Genomic DNA, 16,115 nt, shown 5'->3' on the forward strand with positions numbered 1-16,115 from the left:
CTGTTGTGCCGAGGGGTAATTGGTACCAGACGATGGAGGTGATGGAAAAGCTCACAGCTCCCCTGCAGCGTGCGCCTCCGCTGCAGCCCAGTGCTTCTGCACTGATTGGGAGCAGCTGTGGACCTGGTGGGGCCATGGGACATTGGGTGCTGCCAGGGCTCTGCTCTGCTGTGCCAGAGATATAGCAGTGGGGATTTTATCCCATAGAACTGCTATGAACGCTTAGACAGTTCTGTGTCTATGGCTGGGTTTGATTCCGGATGGGAAGCTGATAAATATAGTTCCTCTCCTATTAACAGACTTCACTTAATAGCACAAGATTACCACTGTAACTCAAATAGTGCATGGGTTGTTCCCAGAGGCAGTGGTTACCTACCTGTACGTAGAAAGCTGGAGGGAGCAACCACAGCAGCTCAGCTGACACACTCATGCTCATGTTCTTTAACTGTGTGCACCAGAGCCATCCCCACGCATGGCAGTGCCCACTTAGGGGCAGCTACAGCTCTGGTATGCAGCTGACTTTCATATTCTTTCTATTTTACTTTTAGATACCATGAGAAGCTGTGTAGCAAAGCTGTTCTTCAGCTGTCCCCTGAAGGGCCACTACTGCCTCTACAGCAAATCCAGCTTCACACTGCTCAGCCCGCAGGCTCCACTGTGGATCCACATCATGTTCCTCTTCCAGCAGGTGTGTGCAGGGCAATGGTGGGGCACATCTCTGGCGTTGTGCTTGGAGCAATGTTTTAAGGGTTAATCTGCCGGAATGTGCTCCTAACCCGCTGGGTGAGCTTTCATGACTCGGGTGATTGCTCACCTCTGAGGGTAAATCATAGCAGACTGAAGTGGTTTGGAGTTTGAAAGGATTTCTATTAATTATTAGACTATTCAAGACGAACTTATTGTAAGCCAACTGGATCCATGTTGTTTAACCTACATAGAGTTGACCATTGCCATTCACCCCACCCTACTGCACCCTTGGAAATACAAAGGGTTTATCTGGAACGTGGAGCTCATACGGTGAGTGATGCTGTGAAGCTGGCAGGTCAGGTCATTCCTCCCTCTGTTTGTTCCTAGAAATGAGCACAGAAATGGATGGAAAAAATAATACAGAAGTGTGGCTGATCTGCAGATTTCCATGCTGGTCACCGTGTCTCTGTTCATTGATTGCCAGACACAGTTTGTTCTGCTGGACTCTGCAACAGTAGAAGCAAGAAATAGTTTTTCTCTCAGGTCTCCAAGGCAGCCCCTCAATTTCAAGGCTCTGCTTTTTATTGAAATTCAGAAATTTTAATGGGTAGCCATATCGTGTTTCAAACCCCTCAGATGGAAGTGGTGAAACTCATGTACTGCTGCTTTCTCAGCTGGGCAGCTCTCAGTCAGAGGGAAGGGCAGTGCATTTCAGTGCAGAGCTGACTGTCAGACAGTAGAGTGATAACTAACAAGAGGAAGAAAATGAGAACAGGGGTATCTGACATAGGAGGTGCTCTTGGATTCGGTCATTAAAATCAACCTGTACTGCTGTAGGACTTGGGGTTGGCTTCCCCCACTGGTGTGTGGTGTCACATTGTGCCCATCACTCCCCTGACATCTCCTCAGTTGCTATAAGCCCTAGCTAACCGCAGGCTCCTCGTGCCCAGCGGCAGCCCCAGGCGCTTTGTTTCTCAGCTCTGACTCGGGCAGAGCAATCCAGCTGGGCTGCACGTGTTGTGCAATCCTGCACTAGAAGTATGGAACATTGGATTTGCTTGGGCACTCTTAACTTGGTTCCAGCATGCAAATGCATTTTCTGTTTACAAGATCACATCGTAGATATACTAGAGAAATAATGCTAAGCCCTCTTAGCCACTCTTTTAATGTTGTCTTTGTATGCAGTTTGTGTGGTGAAGAAGCGAACAGCACTGCAACATCAGAGTATTCCAAGGCAGCATTAGGTCGCATCCCAGTCCATTGGTGCAGGTGGCCTTGGGGGTGACAGCACCCAACCTGACAGCTTTTGTCCCCCTGTCTGCTCAGTGCAGAGCCCCAGAGGCAGGTGAAACCTGTGGGCATTCATCCAGTTGTGTGCATGTAGGTCCATCATAACTCCTCAAAGAGAAATGAACTGGTCGCCTTTTCCCTGCATGGCTGCCATTGTATGAAAAAGAACAAGAAGCTCTTGGTTAATGGCTGAGCCAAAAATGCTCAAAATGCAGTTTCCAACATTCTTTTTCAGGGCCTGTTTGCAGAACCTCTGTCAATGCAGAGTAGTCCAGTGCAAGTCCTCAAGGCCCTGTGGGAGAAGACGCAGCTCAAAGGGACACACAGTTTTGAAACTGCCATGATCCAGTCTACGTTCCCACACCAAAAGGTAAGTATGCTTCACCTCCGAGAGGAAAAAAAGCTTTTAAAATAGCTCTAACGAGTGTTTGCTGTGCTCCAATTGTGAAAAATAAGCCCTTTTCCTTTCCTTTTTTCCCTTCCATCCATCAGAAGTTCTGCAGATTAGGAAGCCCGGGGAGGTGGTGGAGTCACCATCCCTGGGAGTGTTCAAGGGATGTATAGATGTCGTACCGAGGAACATGGTTTAGTGGGAAACACTGCTGATAGATGGATGGTAGATGGTTGGGCCAGATGATCTTATGATTCTAAGTCTTTCGAAATTAGGGCTGAGACCCAATCTAGGTGCCAGTGACAATTGCTTCCATCTACTGGGTTACTCGAAAACTGATCAGTATGTGAACTCTTCTTTCGGTGCAGCACTTGCCCACAAGCTATAGCAGTGTTGGCCAAGAGCTGTATATTGAGGCTGCCCGGTGGGCTTCTGGGCCAGGCGTTTGCTCATATCACCTCCTGCTGGCTGAGCATATGATGATTCCTAGGGCATATTTCTGGCTGCTGTTGTACAAGCAACACTCAGCTCATGGGGCAGGGAAACACCCCACAGACACTGTTTTCAGCCTCTGCGAGGGTCTGCAGTGTTGTCTTGTTCCATGCTTTGAAGGGTCTCCAGGCTTGTTCTGCAGCCCCTCCTATGCACTTTGTGTGGATTGTTCCCAAAGCAATGAGAACCAGTGATGCTGCATATGGATTTTTTCCTGCTCACAGTTTAAAACTCTGGATTCAAATTAGCTGCCATTATGGGACGTTTGGCAGCCGCTGGGAAATCTGCCTCCTTGAACACAGACTTGGCTTCTATGAAGACGATCATTTGCACATGCACCATTGGTTACCCCCACCAGTTTAAAAGATTACTCTTTCAAAGCTGTTTACTGTCTCCAGGATTTCAGGGAATGCCATTTCAAAGCTATTAACCGTGCTTCCTGGAAAAGGACACTATAGGATTGTGAAACAAGTATCTATTCATCCTAAACATCTCCATCCAGTGAAATTGGATGAAATGCACTGTCAAACATGGTTTTAAAGCACTGTTTCTCAGGACACTGGAGGCATAAACATGAATGAGATTAATTTACAAAAGTTTTGGGCGGTTTAAAAAACAGGACTTTCATTTGAAACACCTGATCCCCCAAGCTTGCACTGCACAGAGCAGGGAGCTGCTGCCGCAGTGTGAGAGCAGCGGGTCACAGCTTATGGGCCACTTGGACATAGGCCCAGCAGAGTCCCCACTTGGTCTGTTATCTGCTTGGAAATCCCGGCTGGAGGCATCCAGAGGCATTATGGAAGTCTCTGCTGCACAGTGCTATTTAACTCGGGTCCATGACATCTGTCAGGTCAGAGCTGGTGGAGCACGGAAGGGTTTGGGGTGCATACAGGGCTTGGAAATGAGCGTGCTTTCATTAGGTTAGGTGTAGTGCACTGTGTGCTCCCATTATGAAGAATGCCTCGAGATGTGATCAGTCCCCAGCGCGACAGTTGCACAATCCTGCTGCTGTCAGAGAGCGTTCAGCCTGTTAGGGGAACTCCCGGCACTACCCAACAGGAAGAATATCTCCCAGTTCCTGAAGTCGTGGGGCTGGAAAATGAGGTAATGATCTTCACTCACGTAATGAATGAGGTGTGGATGGGCAGAGGGAGCTCCGGCAGATGTGGGCTATGGGAAGCGCTCCTGATATGGAGAATTGTTGGGCAGATGGGATGCATCTGAGAGGGGAATGGCTGCAGCGCTGCTCCCCGCAGCGTGATGCTGCACCTACATCCTCCATTTTTGTTTTGCATGTGACATAGAATCTGAATTTGGGTCCCATGACATTTCTGTTGAGCAACTGAGTGAAGTTTGATGGACAAAACTATTGCTGCTGTTCATCTTACTCCTCTTCCAGTAGCACAGAGAGCAGATTTCTGGATGTTTTCCCTTAAGATGTTTTGAAATCTCTTGATGACGTTTGGAATCCGCTGCAGAATGAACACCGTGTTCTCTACCCAATTCTTGCACCCCGTGTTACAGCGCTGTCTGAATGGCCGTGCCAGAACTGGGGATGCTGCTGCTGATGTGGGAGCATGCAGGGGAACTCTGCAGGCCGGCAGCCAGCAGGCGCCCAGTAAAGCCAATACTGTGACCTCCACTCCACTATAAATCAACGCAGACATTTCCTTGATGCATATTCAAAAGAGTGTTGCAAACCAGGAGGAAAAGCTACTGCGTCAGTGATTTATCCCAATGTAAACTCTGAGCAGTATTTCCAGCTTCACCTCGCTGTCAGAATTCGGAACTGGGCCGGCCTGTGTGTGCAAGGAATTGCAGCAGATGCCTTACAGTGAGAATGCCCGCACTGCTGGGCAGCGCTGTCTCAAATCCAAATCGACAATGGGATTGTGCCACAAAAAATATTGATTCAACACAGCTCAAAACGTGCTGGGAGTAAAGTGCTTCCAGATGTGCATCCCTACAGATCTCCATTCCATTGCCTCACTGCTCTCTATAGAAGACTATGAAGGCTGTGCTGGTTGCAGCTGTGCAGAGCGCGTTGTGTTGCCTCATGGTGTATCAGAGCAGCCATGAGGTTCCCTCTCAGTGCCTCTTGCTGAGCAGCTTTGCAGGAGAACAGTTCACATTTTTAAGCCGCTGCTGGCTCTGTCCTTCCCTGCTTTTTGTCTGCTGCCTCCCTCTGTGCAGCAGAATGAGGTGCTGTGCTCTCACAGTGTGGTCACTGATGTCTCCCAGGTGATGGAAGGCAGGATGAGATGCATCTTTCCTCTCCAATGAGACATTTTCCCCCTGCTTCGTCTCCCAAAATCAGCTCCTTGTTTCAGCATACAAGGAATACAGAGTGGAAAAGGACAACAGCTGTCTCACTATTTCCCCGACATTTGCCTTTCACATGGCTCATTGCAGACACTGGAAGGTTTCCCTCAGGATCCTGGGCTTGTTCAGCTCCATCCTCACAGTGTCCTGCACAAACTCACTGGGAGCAGTGCCCCGTGTGCTTTGTCCACCTCAAAGCCCCCAGGTGTGTGGGAGGAAGGTTGGGGGAGGCCATGCACCTCTCCCATTGCACAGCACAGTAGCCAGACACACTCCTGGACTGCATGCACTTCCTTTTCGGGGGCAGTAAGCACCTCAGCAATGCAGACAGAGCAATGCAACCATACAGTGCTGTGTTGTGCAGTGCCATGGGGCAGGGCAAGCAGCCCTTCCTGCCCCAGAAGATAGAAAAGGTGAGAATGGCACAGCACTTCTTTGCTCAGTGGGGTGAGCCCATACCCCTGGCAGCACAGGGTTTTGTTCCCATCTACTGCATGAATTCCTGTTTTCCTTGGGCTGTGCTGCAGACCAGTGATGGTCCTGAGGGAACAAACAGGAGTGTTTTCTGAGCCTTCCTGACTGCTCCTTCTGCACAGGGAGCAGTGTGGTTGTTGTTGGGAGCTGCAGCTGAGCTTTCTGCAGGCCTTTCATCAACTCAGGCATCACATTGGCTTTGTGGCCCAGCCCTCATTTCCTGGCTGCTCTCAGTGGAAGGACAGCATCGCGTGTACCTGGATGTGTTTTGTGCAGGATAAATCCATCCTGTTGTTGCTTCATTTCTGGAAACATTCACAATGACATTTTAAAACATTATTATCAGTGCTTCTTTCTGGGGGGTGTTTTCAGAACATCTCTCCTTATAAACAATAACAAAAAAAGAGAACAGATAAAGAGCAGCCTCTCCCCCTTGCTGCACTGGGAACCCACGGAACAAATCTGACCTGCTGTCAGACAGGAGGAGGTCTCCAGCCTGTGGGACCACTGCCTCAGGGGTCCTGGAGAATGCTGAGAGCTGGAGGGAAGGAGGGGCTCAGCTGTGGGCTCTGGTGGAAGGAAGGTGGAAAGCACTCAGCCCCATGGTGTGCTTCCAGAGAGCTGTTACAGTGGGTGCTGCCAATGGCAGAGGGAGATGCCCTGCTCAGCATCACCTGGGCAGGCCATTTGCCAGCATGAGACAAGTGAGAGGGGGCACTTGTCAGCTCCTGCTGTGATGTGGGGTCCCAAAGTGTAAGGGGGTTTGGTTTGGTTTGGTTTCTCTCCTTATTGGCCCAGGATCTGGACCACGTGCAGATGCACCTGGAAGAAGTGAGGTTCTTTGATTTGTTTGGCTACAGCGAGGAAGCGGGAGCCTGGCAGTGCTTCATGTGCAACAACCCTGAGAAGGCAACAGGTGAGTGCTCTGTGGGCAGACTGCAGCCAGGGGTGCAGAGAAATGTGGTTCTCACTGTGCAGGAGCACTGCTGCTGGTGGTGGTTGTGCAAAAGGAAAGTTAACTGACCAGCATAGCAGAGACGCTATCTGTTTCCATTGGGACTCTCCACGAAACTCATCTCAGCCTTCCTGGTGAGATTTGGAATGTAAACCCACAATTCTGCATGATTGCTGGTGCTTGGGGAAGGGCAGGGCTCTGTGCCCGTTCTGTAGCACACAGCTACAGCTCTGCTTGGCTGCATCCCAAGTGCCATCACCAGGGCAACATCAGCACTGATATTGCACCCAACCCATTTCCTCTGTCAGGGCATCCCAGGGAGCGTGTCCAGGGTGACTGCTACATTTCCTTCAGCATCATTGTGTCTGTAGCGCACATCTTAAGAGCGAGGCAGTGCTTAGGGACAGCTGTGATACTTCAACTACATTAGAAAACAAGGTGAGAGGAAATGAACTTCGTCCTGTGTAAAAAAATCTGGTGCAGGATGGCCTTTTCCTTGCAGGAGTTTTGCCACAACTTGACTGCATGCACAATTCTGGACAAGAATTACAACTAATTTGGCCAAGCTTAGAATAGCTTGCTTCCTCAGCTACCTGCTTGGGCAGCTGCCCTCATTCCATGGGGCATTCCCTAATCTTCCTCCTTCTGTAGCTCTCATATGGGATCTGTCTACCACAGAAGTCGTGCTCTGAGCTGAAACTACACCTTGGTCCAGCTGCCTTGCTGTGCTTTGTCCATTGCATCGGAATGAGATGTTTGCCAAGTCACAAGGAAAATGAGTCCATCTTGTTTAAAACCTCAGTGCTTATTAGAGCTCGCTCCTCAGTTCTTAATGCACTGAGAAGTCCAAGTGAATGAACAACTCAGTGCAGGAGAGGGAGGAAGATAGTGCTTAGTGGATGAAAACCTGCAGGTAAATGTTCCTGAAATGGGGATGTGGAGCTAAGGGAAGAGCGGTGCCAGAGTGGGAGACACTCAGGGGTCACTGGGGGTTTATGAGACGTGACAGAAAAAAGGGCCCCAAGGTCTCCTGGAGTGAGAGAGAAATGTAAAGGCTGCAACACATCTTTTATCCTGTTCCACGGTGGGACAGACGCTTTTGAAATCCCAACTACTTTTGAAAGACAAGAAAGTCATTCCTGCCTCTCAGCAATGCTGTTTGGAAACCAAGTCCTTCAAGAAGGAATTCAGAGGCAAATTCTTTTTCCATTATTTCCTTTTGTTTTCTGCTAATGTTGGGTTTTTGTGACATTTTTTGGATACCGTGTTGCAAGATGCCATTTATCCTGGGGACTTAGGGAAGGATTATGCCCTGAAGCCTGGATCTCTCTGTGCTCCGTGTTGCTGTTTGCAGATGCAGTTGTGCTTCAGCAATGCAGTGGGTGAACCCAGCGCAGCAATCAGCACAGAGAAAGTTTGACCATTTCACATGCATTCTTCTCACTTGAAAGCACTACTTCGGCAACCACTCTTCCAGAAGTGCTGCTAAATCATCCTGAGTTGTTCCTGCTGCCCCTGAGCCCAGGAGGGAGGGAGCATTCCTACAAGCCCGACTCATCTGCCCACATCCACGTACGCACGCTGGCTCTGCTGCTGTCCCAGAGCTGGGAAAACCAGACTGCACCATTTTCTATTTTTATTTATTTATTTTTTTTTTTAAACAATAACCACCCAAGTGTGGATGTAAGGCATTAGAAGCGTTAGTCAGCACTGCGTGCCTCTCGTTGGGAAAAACTGGCTTTTAAGAGCTGCATTTCAACATAACCTCCTGCGCTGACAGTTGGCTCACAAGCCTTTACACACCAAAAATTCAGTAAAACCACTTGATAGCCTGCGAGGGAATTGCAGTGCATGCCTTGTTCTGGAAGCTTACAAAGAAATCGCAGTAATCCCCATGGGCTGCAGAGGAGACATGGTGCCCATGGGCAATGATTCGGGTAAAATGGAGGGCTTTTGATAAATTCCTCCTTAAAAAAGCAATTCGCTCAGAGGAGCCCGCACCGCGTTAACTTTGGGATACATTTATCTTTTGCAAGCAGTGGTGATTATCTGGTGAACCGAAATATCCCCGCTGTAATGCTTGCTTGAAAGTCATAAAAAGTGGCATTCAGTAACGTGTCCTTTCCAGGTTTTCAACAAAACCAAATGCGATGATTAATGAAGGAGAGCCGATCCATATTCCCTTAGGTTAATTGCGTTTATCTTCTGCCTGCCACCCACACATTCCATTCTCTCAAGTTAAGAGGGGCTTATTATCATTGAGATCATTCACGGTGGGACTGAATTTTTGTGGATGGCTTCGTATCATCAAGAAGAAGATTTAATGCTTTGCTTTCTTCTTGAGTTCATCTTGGAAGGGTTGTTTTGTTCTTGTTACTTGTGTTCAGTGCCCAAACAACTCAGAGCCTGGCGCACCGTGATTCCGCAAAGAAAGCAAGGTACAAGTAATGGGAAATAATTCCAGTTTACATCATGGTGGACGCTTACATCCATGGGTATTATTTGGAGTTGAATTGATTAGTCTCACTCCACTGAGATGGTTTAAGAAGCAATGGATATTGTAGTAGAAAAAAAAGGCATTGTTTTTAGTTTTAGGGTACTATTTTTAGTATTTTTAGCCTTTTGGTTGTTCTTTGGTGAAGAAAAAAAAACCATAATGAAAAATACATAATAGATACAGCATTTTGGGACCTTCAGCTCCTTTCTTTGAGTGAAAGATCTCACAGAATGTCAATAAACCACCACACGGTGCTTTCAGACCCATAGGCTGGATGGTCACCCAGTTTGGCTGTAAGCAGGAGGTGGGATAACCAGCCCCTTCAGCTCCCTCCCTGCTGAATTATTCTGCCTCACCATGAAGTTAACTGCAATCAAAACAAGCAAAAGGACTTAGAAAAAAAAGAAATATTGGAAAAGAGCTTAGTTCTTATCTTTCATAAATCTTTCTCTTCTAATCAGACCCTCAGACATACTGGCATCTGCTTCATTATGACGACTTTGGAAGCTGACATCAGAATTCCCCATGGACCTCTTAGTGGATGTAGGCGAGAAGTGCTCTGTTATCATTGGTTCCAGCCCCGAGTGCTTAAAGACAGACCAGCATTTCTTTAGTAAATCCTGTTTGTGAAAGACTTTGGCCATGAAAATCCAGTTTAGGCCAAAATTGCATGTTAACTTCATTTCCCATGTTGCTTTCCTGACCACCAGCCATCTCAGTGCCCAAACATTTTGTGCCTTAAAGCTTCTTAGTTTGGCTTAAAATGTGTTCCTACTGCCCTGGAATCAGTACTGCTTCACAAGGCCTAACCATTGAGCAACTGTCTTTCCATATCAAATCTTTCTATAGCTCCATCCAGATCTTTATATGTCTGACATCAAGGTCTGAAAGTTACTATGCATGTAGTGAGTCATTTAAAGTGGTCATTTAGAAAAAACATTCCCTCCACCAAGAGGCTGCCCACGTGAGTGGCAAATGATGGGAAAGATGGAGGTACAGGGCTGTGAGGAGTGCAGAAAGACCCCTCTTTATCACAGAAATCATGGGCACGGTTCCCTGTTCTGGCTGAAACTTGGCCACCCCCATTTTCATTCAGTGTATCTCCTTCCAGAGACAGAAATATTTAAGGTCTTTCATGAGGAAATTGAAGCAGTACACACTGAAGACCCCCAAAGCGTGTGTTACTGCCAATGTAAACAGTGCTGGGGAAAAAAACCACATTCCTGATCTAAACCTGCTGCATCTGTCACCGCCTTCTGCTCCAGCTGTAGGAGCACCGCAGTGCAGTTGGTGGTGGGCAGAAGCTGTTGTGTCTCTCCCTCTCTTCCTCCTCACTGACCTGGGCAGAGCTACCCCATCTTTCATTTAACACATGCTCCATACGGATGGCATTCACCCATGCATTGCACAGGTGCTGTTTTTACTGTTGCCCCTCAGGGAAGCAGAAAGGTCGTGGTGTTGGTTGATTATAAGTAAATGAATTTTTCTGCAAAAGGTCCATGGGAGGTTTAGGTTGGATATCAGGAAAAGCTTCTTTACAGAAAGGGTTGTTAAGCACTGGAATGGTCTGCACGGGGAGGTGATTGAGTCTCCATCCCTGGGTGTGTTTAAAAACCATCTGGATGTGGTGCTCAGGGATGTGATTTTGCAGAGGGTTGTTAGAGTTAGGGTAGTATGGTTGGGTTGTGGTTGGACTCAATGATCTTAAAGGTCTTTTCCAACCTGTGATTTCATGATTCTATGGAAGATGTGGGTGTGCAGCAGGAAGTACAGGTGAGCCATGCTGGTGGGCACACAGCAGTGAGTGGGGAGCAAGGTAACCTGCCCACAGCACTGCAGAGCAGGAGCAGAGCTCTGTGTTGAACTCTGCAGTGTGGCGTGAAGCCATATAGACAACATAAGTGCTGGCTTCCAGTTGTACAGAGTAATAAATTCTTTCAGGGCTGAGGAACAATTGGGAGGCGTAATGCTGAGGATAAGTATGTGATGAACAAGGGACAGAAGGAAGAACTGCAGCCTGCCAGGCCTCCCAGGCAATGCATGACTAAGGCTGGGCGCCGGGGTCAGGAGGAACGCAGGCAGAGCTGACTGCCAAACTGTGGATATTCAGCACTGCAACAGAGCCTGCCCTGCCTGAAAGAGGCAGAGAGAACCTCTGCTCTGTGATCTCCCCCCCAGAGGTGAACCAGGACGGGCAGCCGCTGATGGAAGGCAAGCTGAAGGAGAAGCAGGTCCGCTGGAAGTTCATCAAGAGGTGGAAAACTCGCTACTTCACCCTCGCTGGCAACCAGCTGCTCTTTCGGAAAGGAAAATCCGTGAGTACGGAGCACATCAGCTCACCTCCTGTGTTTATCTCCTCTGCATCACCATTCCCGGGGGTTCCACCACGTGGCTTTTGCCATGGACCTCATGCTCCACCCAGCCACCTCCAGCTGAGCCTTTGCTCCCAGCATCTATCCCAGTTCTATCCCAGCTGACTCCAGGGTGCTTCCATCACCAATGGAATGGTAACGTAAACCTGGCTGTCCATCCTGCCTAGCAATTATTACTCTGCATGAACACCATTTCAATAAACTCTGCTTAGATAAATATATTTTCCCCCTTGCAGAGTGTTCCCATAACCGGCGTTGTTTGTGCAGGAAGTACAGGTTTGTTTAAGGCAAGGTGATGCCAAAGTACTCCTCTCCCATAGGAACTGAGTGTTGTCTTTCACTTCTGCCCTCATCTAAATTCAGGGCAACTCTACTGAAATTTCTGTGAAATCATTTGGAATTGACACCAGTGTGACTCAGAGACAAGTTCATTGCTGGTCATGGATGAGCAGGTAATTAAATCCAGTCCTCATTAGCTCTTACTTGCCCATTAGTAGAAACTAACTATCCTCAGCTGTTCACAACGAGGATTATCAAACATGGCGCAAAGCAGACCTTTTATTTTTGTTGCAACAGCACTCTCTTTGGTAATCCAAAAATAGCAGCATCCTCCAGCTGCAGCCAAGCCTTAATATTTCTGGTAAATAATCTTTTTCATTACAGAAACCCAGCAAAGCTCTTTAAGCCTCTGAAATGGCTTCCTGAGCCCCTTCCTCCGAGGACTGCGGCAGGAGGGCACTGGGCCTTGCAAACAGAACAGCCTTTTCTTTACTTTCTGGTGCCTTCTGATGAATTGAGATTTTGAAGACATTTCAATCCATACCATGCCTCGGCTTCTGCTCAGGACTGGCTGAGGTTCACTTTTTGCAGCGCCAGATTAGTTGTCATTTCTTTAGCGTGGTGATTGGCTGAAGGAAATGTGTTTAACGGAATGGATTTAATTAGCTGTGCAAATAAGGTAGGCAAAAGTCACACTGAACACCTCGATTCCCCTGGGATGCTATTGGCGTGGAGCAGTCGCCGCTGGCACTGTGCTTTCAGTGCTTTCCTGGTTAGCATGAGGATATTGTCAGACAGCAGAGTTTGCTAAATGGCAGAACTCATATAGGTTAACTTCCCTTTCATAGCTGTCAGACTCCAAGCTTCCTTGTTTCCTCTGGAGCTGCACACAAGTATCTGGCTCCTGGAGGAGCAGGCTGGCGTCCAGCCCCCAGGGACTGCGGTGGTTGTGCCTGGGCAATCAGTCCTCCAGCTGCCTCCTTATATCCTGTTACCACTACATTTTTTTGCTTAAATTAGAGAAATGAGATGTTAACCATTGCCTGGGCTGCAGTCCGGGGGCCCCCCATGCCCTGCGCTGCATGCAGGCCTGGGGTTGAATGCTGCACACACCAGCAGAGGGGGGTGGCCCAGTTGTGCATTGTGCCCTGTCTTGCTCCGTGTCTGCATCTGTTGGGAAGGCACAAGTTTGCTCCCAGTGCCACAAAGTCTGCCCAGCATTGGACTGGGAGCAGACAGCGGGATGCTGTATTGGGGTGGTGAGCAGCAGGAGGCACTGACAGCACTGCAGCAATGAGGGCTGGTAAATAGCTCTGCATTTAGAAAGGAGAGGGGTTCTGCCCCATCTGGTGCTCATCACAGGGCTGGGCAGGACAGCTCTGCTCCAACAGAGCAGCAGATCTGGCACTGCTGCACAGGGATGGGTGCATGTGGGTGCTGGGACTGTCACACTGCTGGCCTGGAAGCCTAAAGCAGCCCAGAGGAGGCCCAGCTGGGCAGCCAGCTGGATGTGAGTGCCTCTTTCCCACCACAAACCTTCCCTCTGCAGAAGTACCCACGCAGATGCTCTTTGCTCTGAGTAAGCAATGGGATTGCCAGCGGGTGAAGGGGGGCAGGAGAAAACCAAAACAGAAGAGGTTCAAAATGAGCCACATCCCACAGTCCTGGAAAATTGTGGTAAACAGTATTCACAGAAATGTGCCTTGGGTACATTCAGCTGCCTTGAGCAGCTTTTAGCAGTGTGTGCACAACATCCCACCATGGGAGCATTGTGGTTTTGCTCAATGCTTGTTGGCAGGTCTGGCTCACAAGGTGCAAAGTTTTCCCCCTGAGCTTGTTGTTGTTTTGCATTTGCTGCAATGAAATTCTCTGTTTAACGTGGGTTCAGTTTCAGTGCAGAGCTGCTTACTGCTGTCTTAGAATCGTAGAATGGCCTGGGTTGCAAAGGCCCACAGTGCTCATCCAGTCCCAACCCCCTGCTATGTGCAGGGTCACCAACCAGCAGCCCAGGCTGCCCAGAGCCACATCCAGCCTGGCCTTGAATGCCTGCAGGGATGGGGCATCCACAGCCTCCTTGGGCAACCACAGAACCTGAAGTGGTGTTGGTGTTGTGTCCATGGGGGATCCATGTGGTTGGAGCAGAAAGCTTTTGGAAAACCTGCCTTACTCCTCTTGCTAAAAAGTCTCAGAATCTCAACAGGAGAAACATACACAGCGTTGGGGGATTGGGGCTCACATGTCTCATCTGGAGACCGCAGCTCGTGTCTGTTTGGTGAGCTCACACATCTCCCACAGGAAACTTCTGTGACTTTGCAGCCATCTCTGCTGCTCCCTGCATCCCATCCCCACTCCTACAGTGATGCTGAGGTTTCACAGATGTTCTGCTGTATGTTTTCAAACCACAGCACGACCGAGCTGTGCTGTGCTCTTCATTCCCCATTGAAATCTGCCGTAGCTTCCACTGCATTCCAGGGTCAGGCAGGAAATCTCTCTTCTGTTTTCCAAACCAGCACAAGGAGTGGCTGCTCCCCTTTTGGTGGGAGCCCCAGTGTGTCAGCTTGGTTCTGTTTGCCTTCCCCACCCTGTGTTTCAGAAAGACGACCCCGACGACTGCCCCATTGAGCTCAGCAAGGTGCAGAGCGTCAAAGTGGTGGCCAAGAAGCGCCGGGACCGCAGCCTGCCCCGGGCCTTCGAGATCTTCACCGACAGCAAGAGCTACGTCTTCAAGGCCAAGGATGAGAAGAGCACAGAGGAGTGGCTGCAGTGCATCAATGTCGCCGTCGCACAGGCTAAGGAGAGGGAGAGCAGAGAGACCACCACGTACCTGTAGGGCTGCAGTGCTGAGCACCCCACTGCTCTGCACCCTCTGTGGGCTGCCCGTGGTGGTGGGCAGCTGCTGGGACATGAGAGGCTGTGGGGTGGCCGCACATTGGCTGTAATGCTGCCAAAGGAGCCATGTGCCGCCATCTGTGTGCAGGTAGAGACGTGGCTGCCATGTCCATGTGCAAAGCACAGCTTTTCCTTCAGCCTGATTGCCTCCAAGCTGGGAGATGTGGCTGCAAAGCAGCCTGGGTCCAGTCCTACAGCTTGGGCATCCATGGCCTTGGCACTGCTGGAGCTCCCCACCTCCCAGGGCTTCCTGCACTCCTCCATCTGCAAAACAATCGTCCTGCTCCTTATTTAACCCCAGCGCCCCTCACCTTTTTCCTGCCCCTACGAATAAAAATCACAGCTGCTGCTCCTTCAGGTCAGAGATGGGGCGATTTTAAAGACTTCACAGTGCAGAAAAATAAACTTAAATATTGAAGTGTTTTGGTTTCTTGCTTCCTTCTCCTGCTTTGCCCCCATCTGTAACCAAACCTAATTTATTTGAACAATTGTTTTCCTTTCTTTTTTTCTTAATTACTTGCCTTCACTGTGAGCTTTCAAAATGGCTCCAAAAATGGCTCGTTTCCAGATCAGAGCTGATGGGGTGGGTTGTTTTGTTGTTTATTTTTGGGTTTGTTACTCTCAAATGATTCCAAAGTGGAGGAAATGGCACAGAAAAAAAAGAAACTGACAGCAAAAGAGGAAAGGTGGGGAAAAATGAGTGGGAAATCTGTGGATGAAAAAACAAACCTGGAGGCCAAGACGGGATAGATAGAAAATGTGACATTTTCCAGTTTGACTAAAGCCTTGAGAACGGTATCTCAATGATCAGAACCTATTGCACTGCCAACAGATCTCCATGTCCAAGTGCAGAACACAGACACAGGCCGGGCTGTGACTGGGTCACGTAGAAGAACCACAGTCACCTGTTGGTCTGTGGCTGTCACTGGCCAGGCTGTGGCTCATCACCACGGCCACCTACCCACGCTCTGCCCTGAGACTCATTGGAGCAATGGGACCCATTAGGGTCATTAGCGCCCTGCTTTGTGCCAGCAAATGATTACACAGAATAAGAAGCTTCGCCACACTTCTCCTGTCTTAAATTAAAACCTGGAATAAAATGAAAGAGAAATTCGGCTGGCAGCTTATCCTAGTCAGCCTCCTAAGTGGAGAAACACAGAAATCATCAACCCAGCTATGATGGGAGCTGGGAGATTTAAAAATAAATATGAAAAACCAGAAATGCAAATTGCACTGTGGTAAATGTTTTTCTTGAGCAAATATATAAATAGTTCTTCCTGTTTCTTTTTTTAAAATGACGTGCATTGGAGTTTCTAAATTGGAGTAGTGCTGTGCTCGGAGCTTGGGGCACTCCTCGCTTCCTGGCTGAGCGATGTCCCCAGCAGGAGCCATCCTGGGGTAGGGACAGGGATGGGGATAGGAAGACAGAAATGGGGACAGAGGCAGGGATAGGGATGGGGAATGGGT

At 48.9% G+C, this 16,115-nt stretch overlaps 1 protein-coding gene across 13 annotated transcripts in view; it reads left to right on the forward strand.

Annotated features, from left to right (window-relative positions):
* Positions 1–15,066, forward strand: part of VEPH1 (ventricular zone expressed PH domain containing 1) — a 49,287-nt gene extending 34,221 nt beyond the window's left edge. For 10 of the 13 annotated variants that reach the window (XM_015872208.3, XM_085513694.1, XM_085513692.1 and 7 more), the window contains 5 exons: positions 549–688; positions 2,213–2,347; positions 6,455–6,572; positions 11,287–11,423; positions 14,353–15,066. In XM_015872208.3, coding sequence (XP_015727694.2) covers positions 549–688; positions 2,213–2,347; positions 6,455–6,572; positions 11,287–11,423; positions 14,353–14,589 — 767 coding nt within the window. In that variant the 3' untranslated portion in view covers positions 14,590–15,066. The other 3 variants (XM_015872213.3, XM_085513695.1, XM_015872214.3) reach the window with 3 other exon arrangements.
* The last annotated feature ends 1,049 nt before the right edge of the window (positions 15,067–16,115 follow it).

This window comes from Coturnix japonica, chromosome 12 (genome assembly GCF_054131305.1).
Source record: "Coturnix japonica strain WE chromosome 12, WE-NBRP24, whole genome shotgun sequence".
Taxonomy (NCBI): domain Eukaryota; kingdom Metazoa; phylum Chordata; class Aves; order Galliformes; family Phasianidae; genus Coturnix; species Coturnix japonica.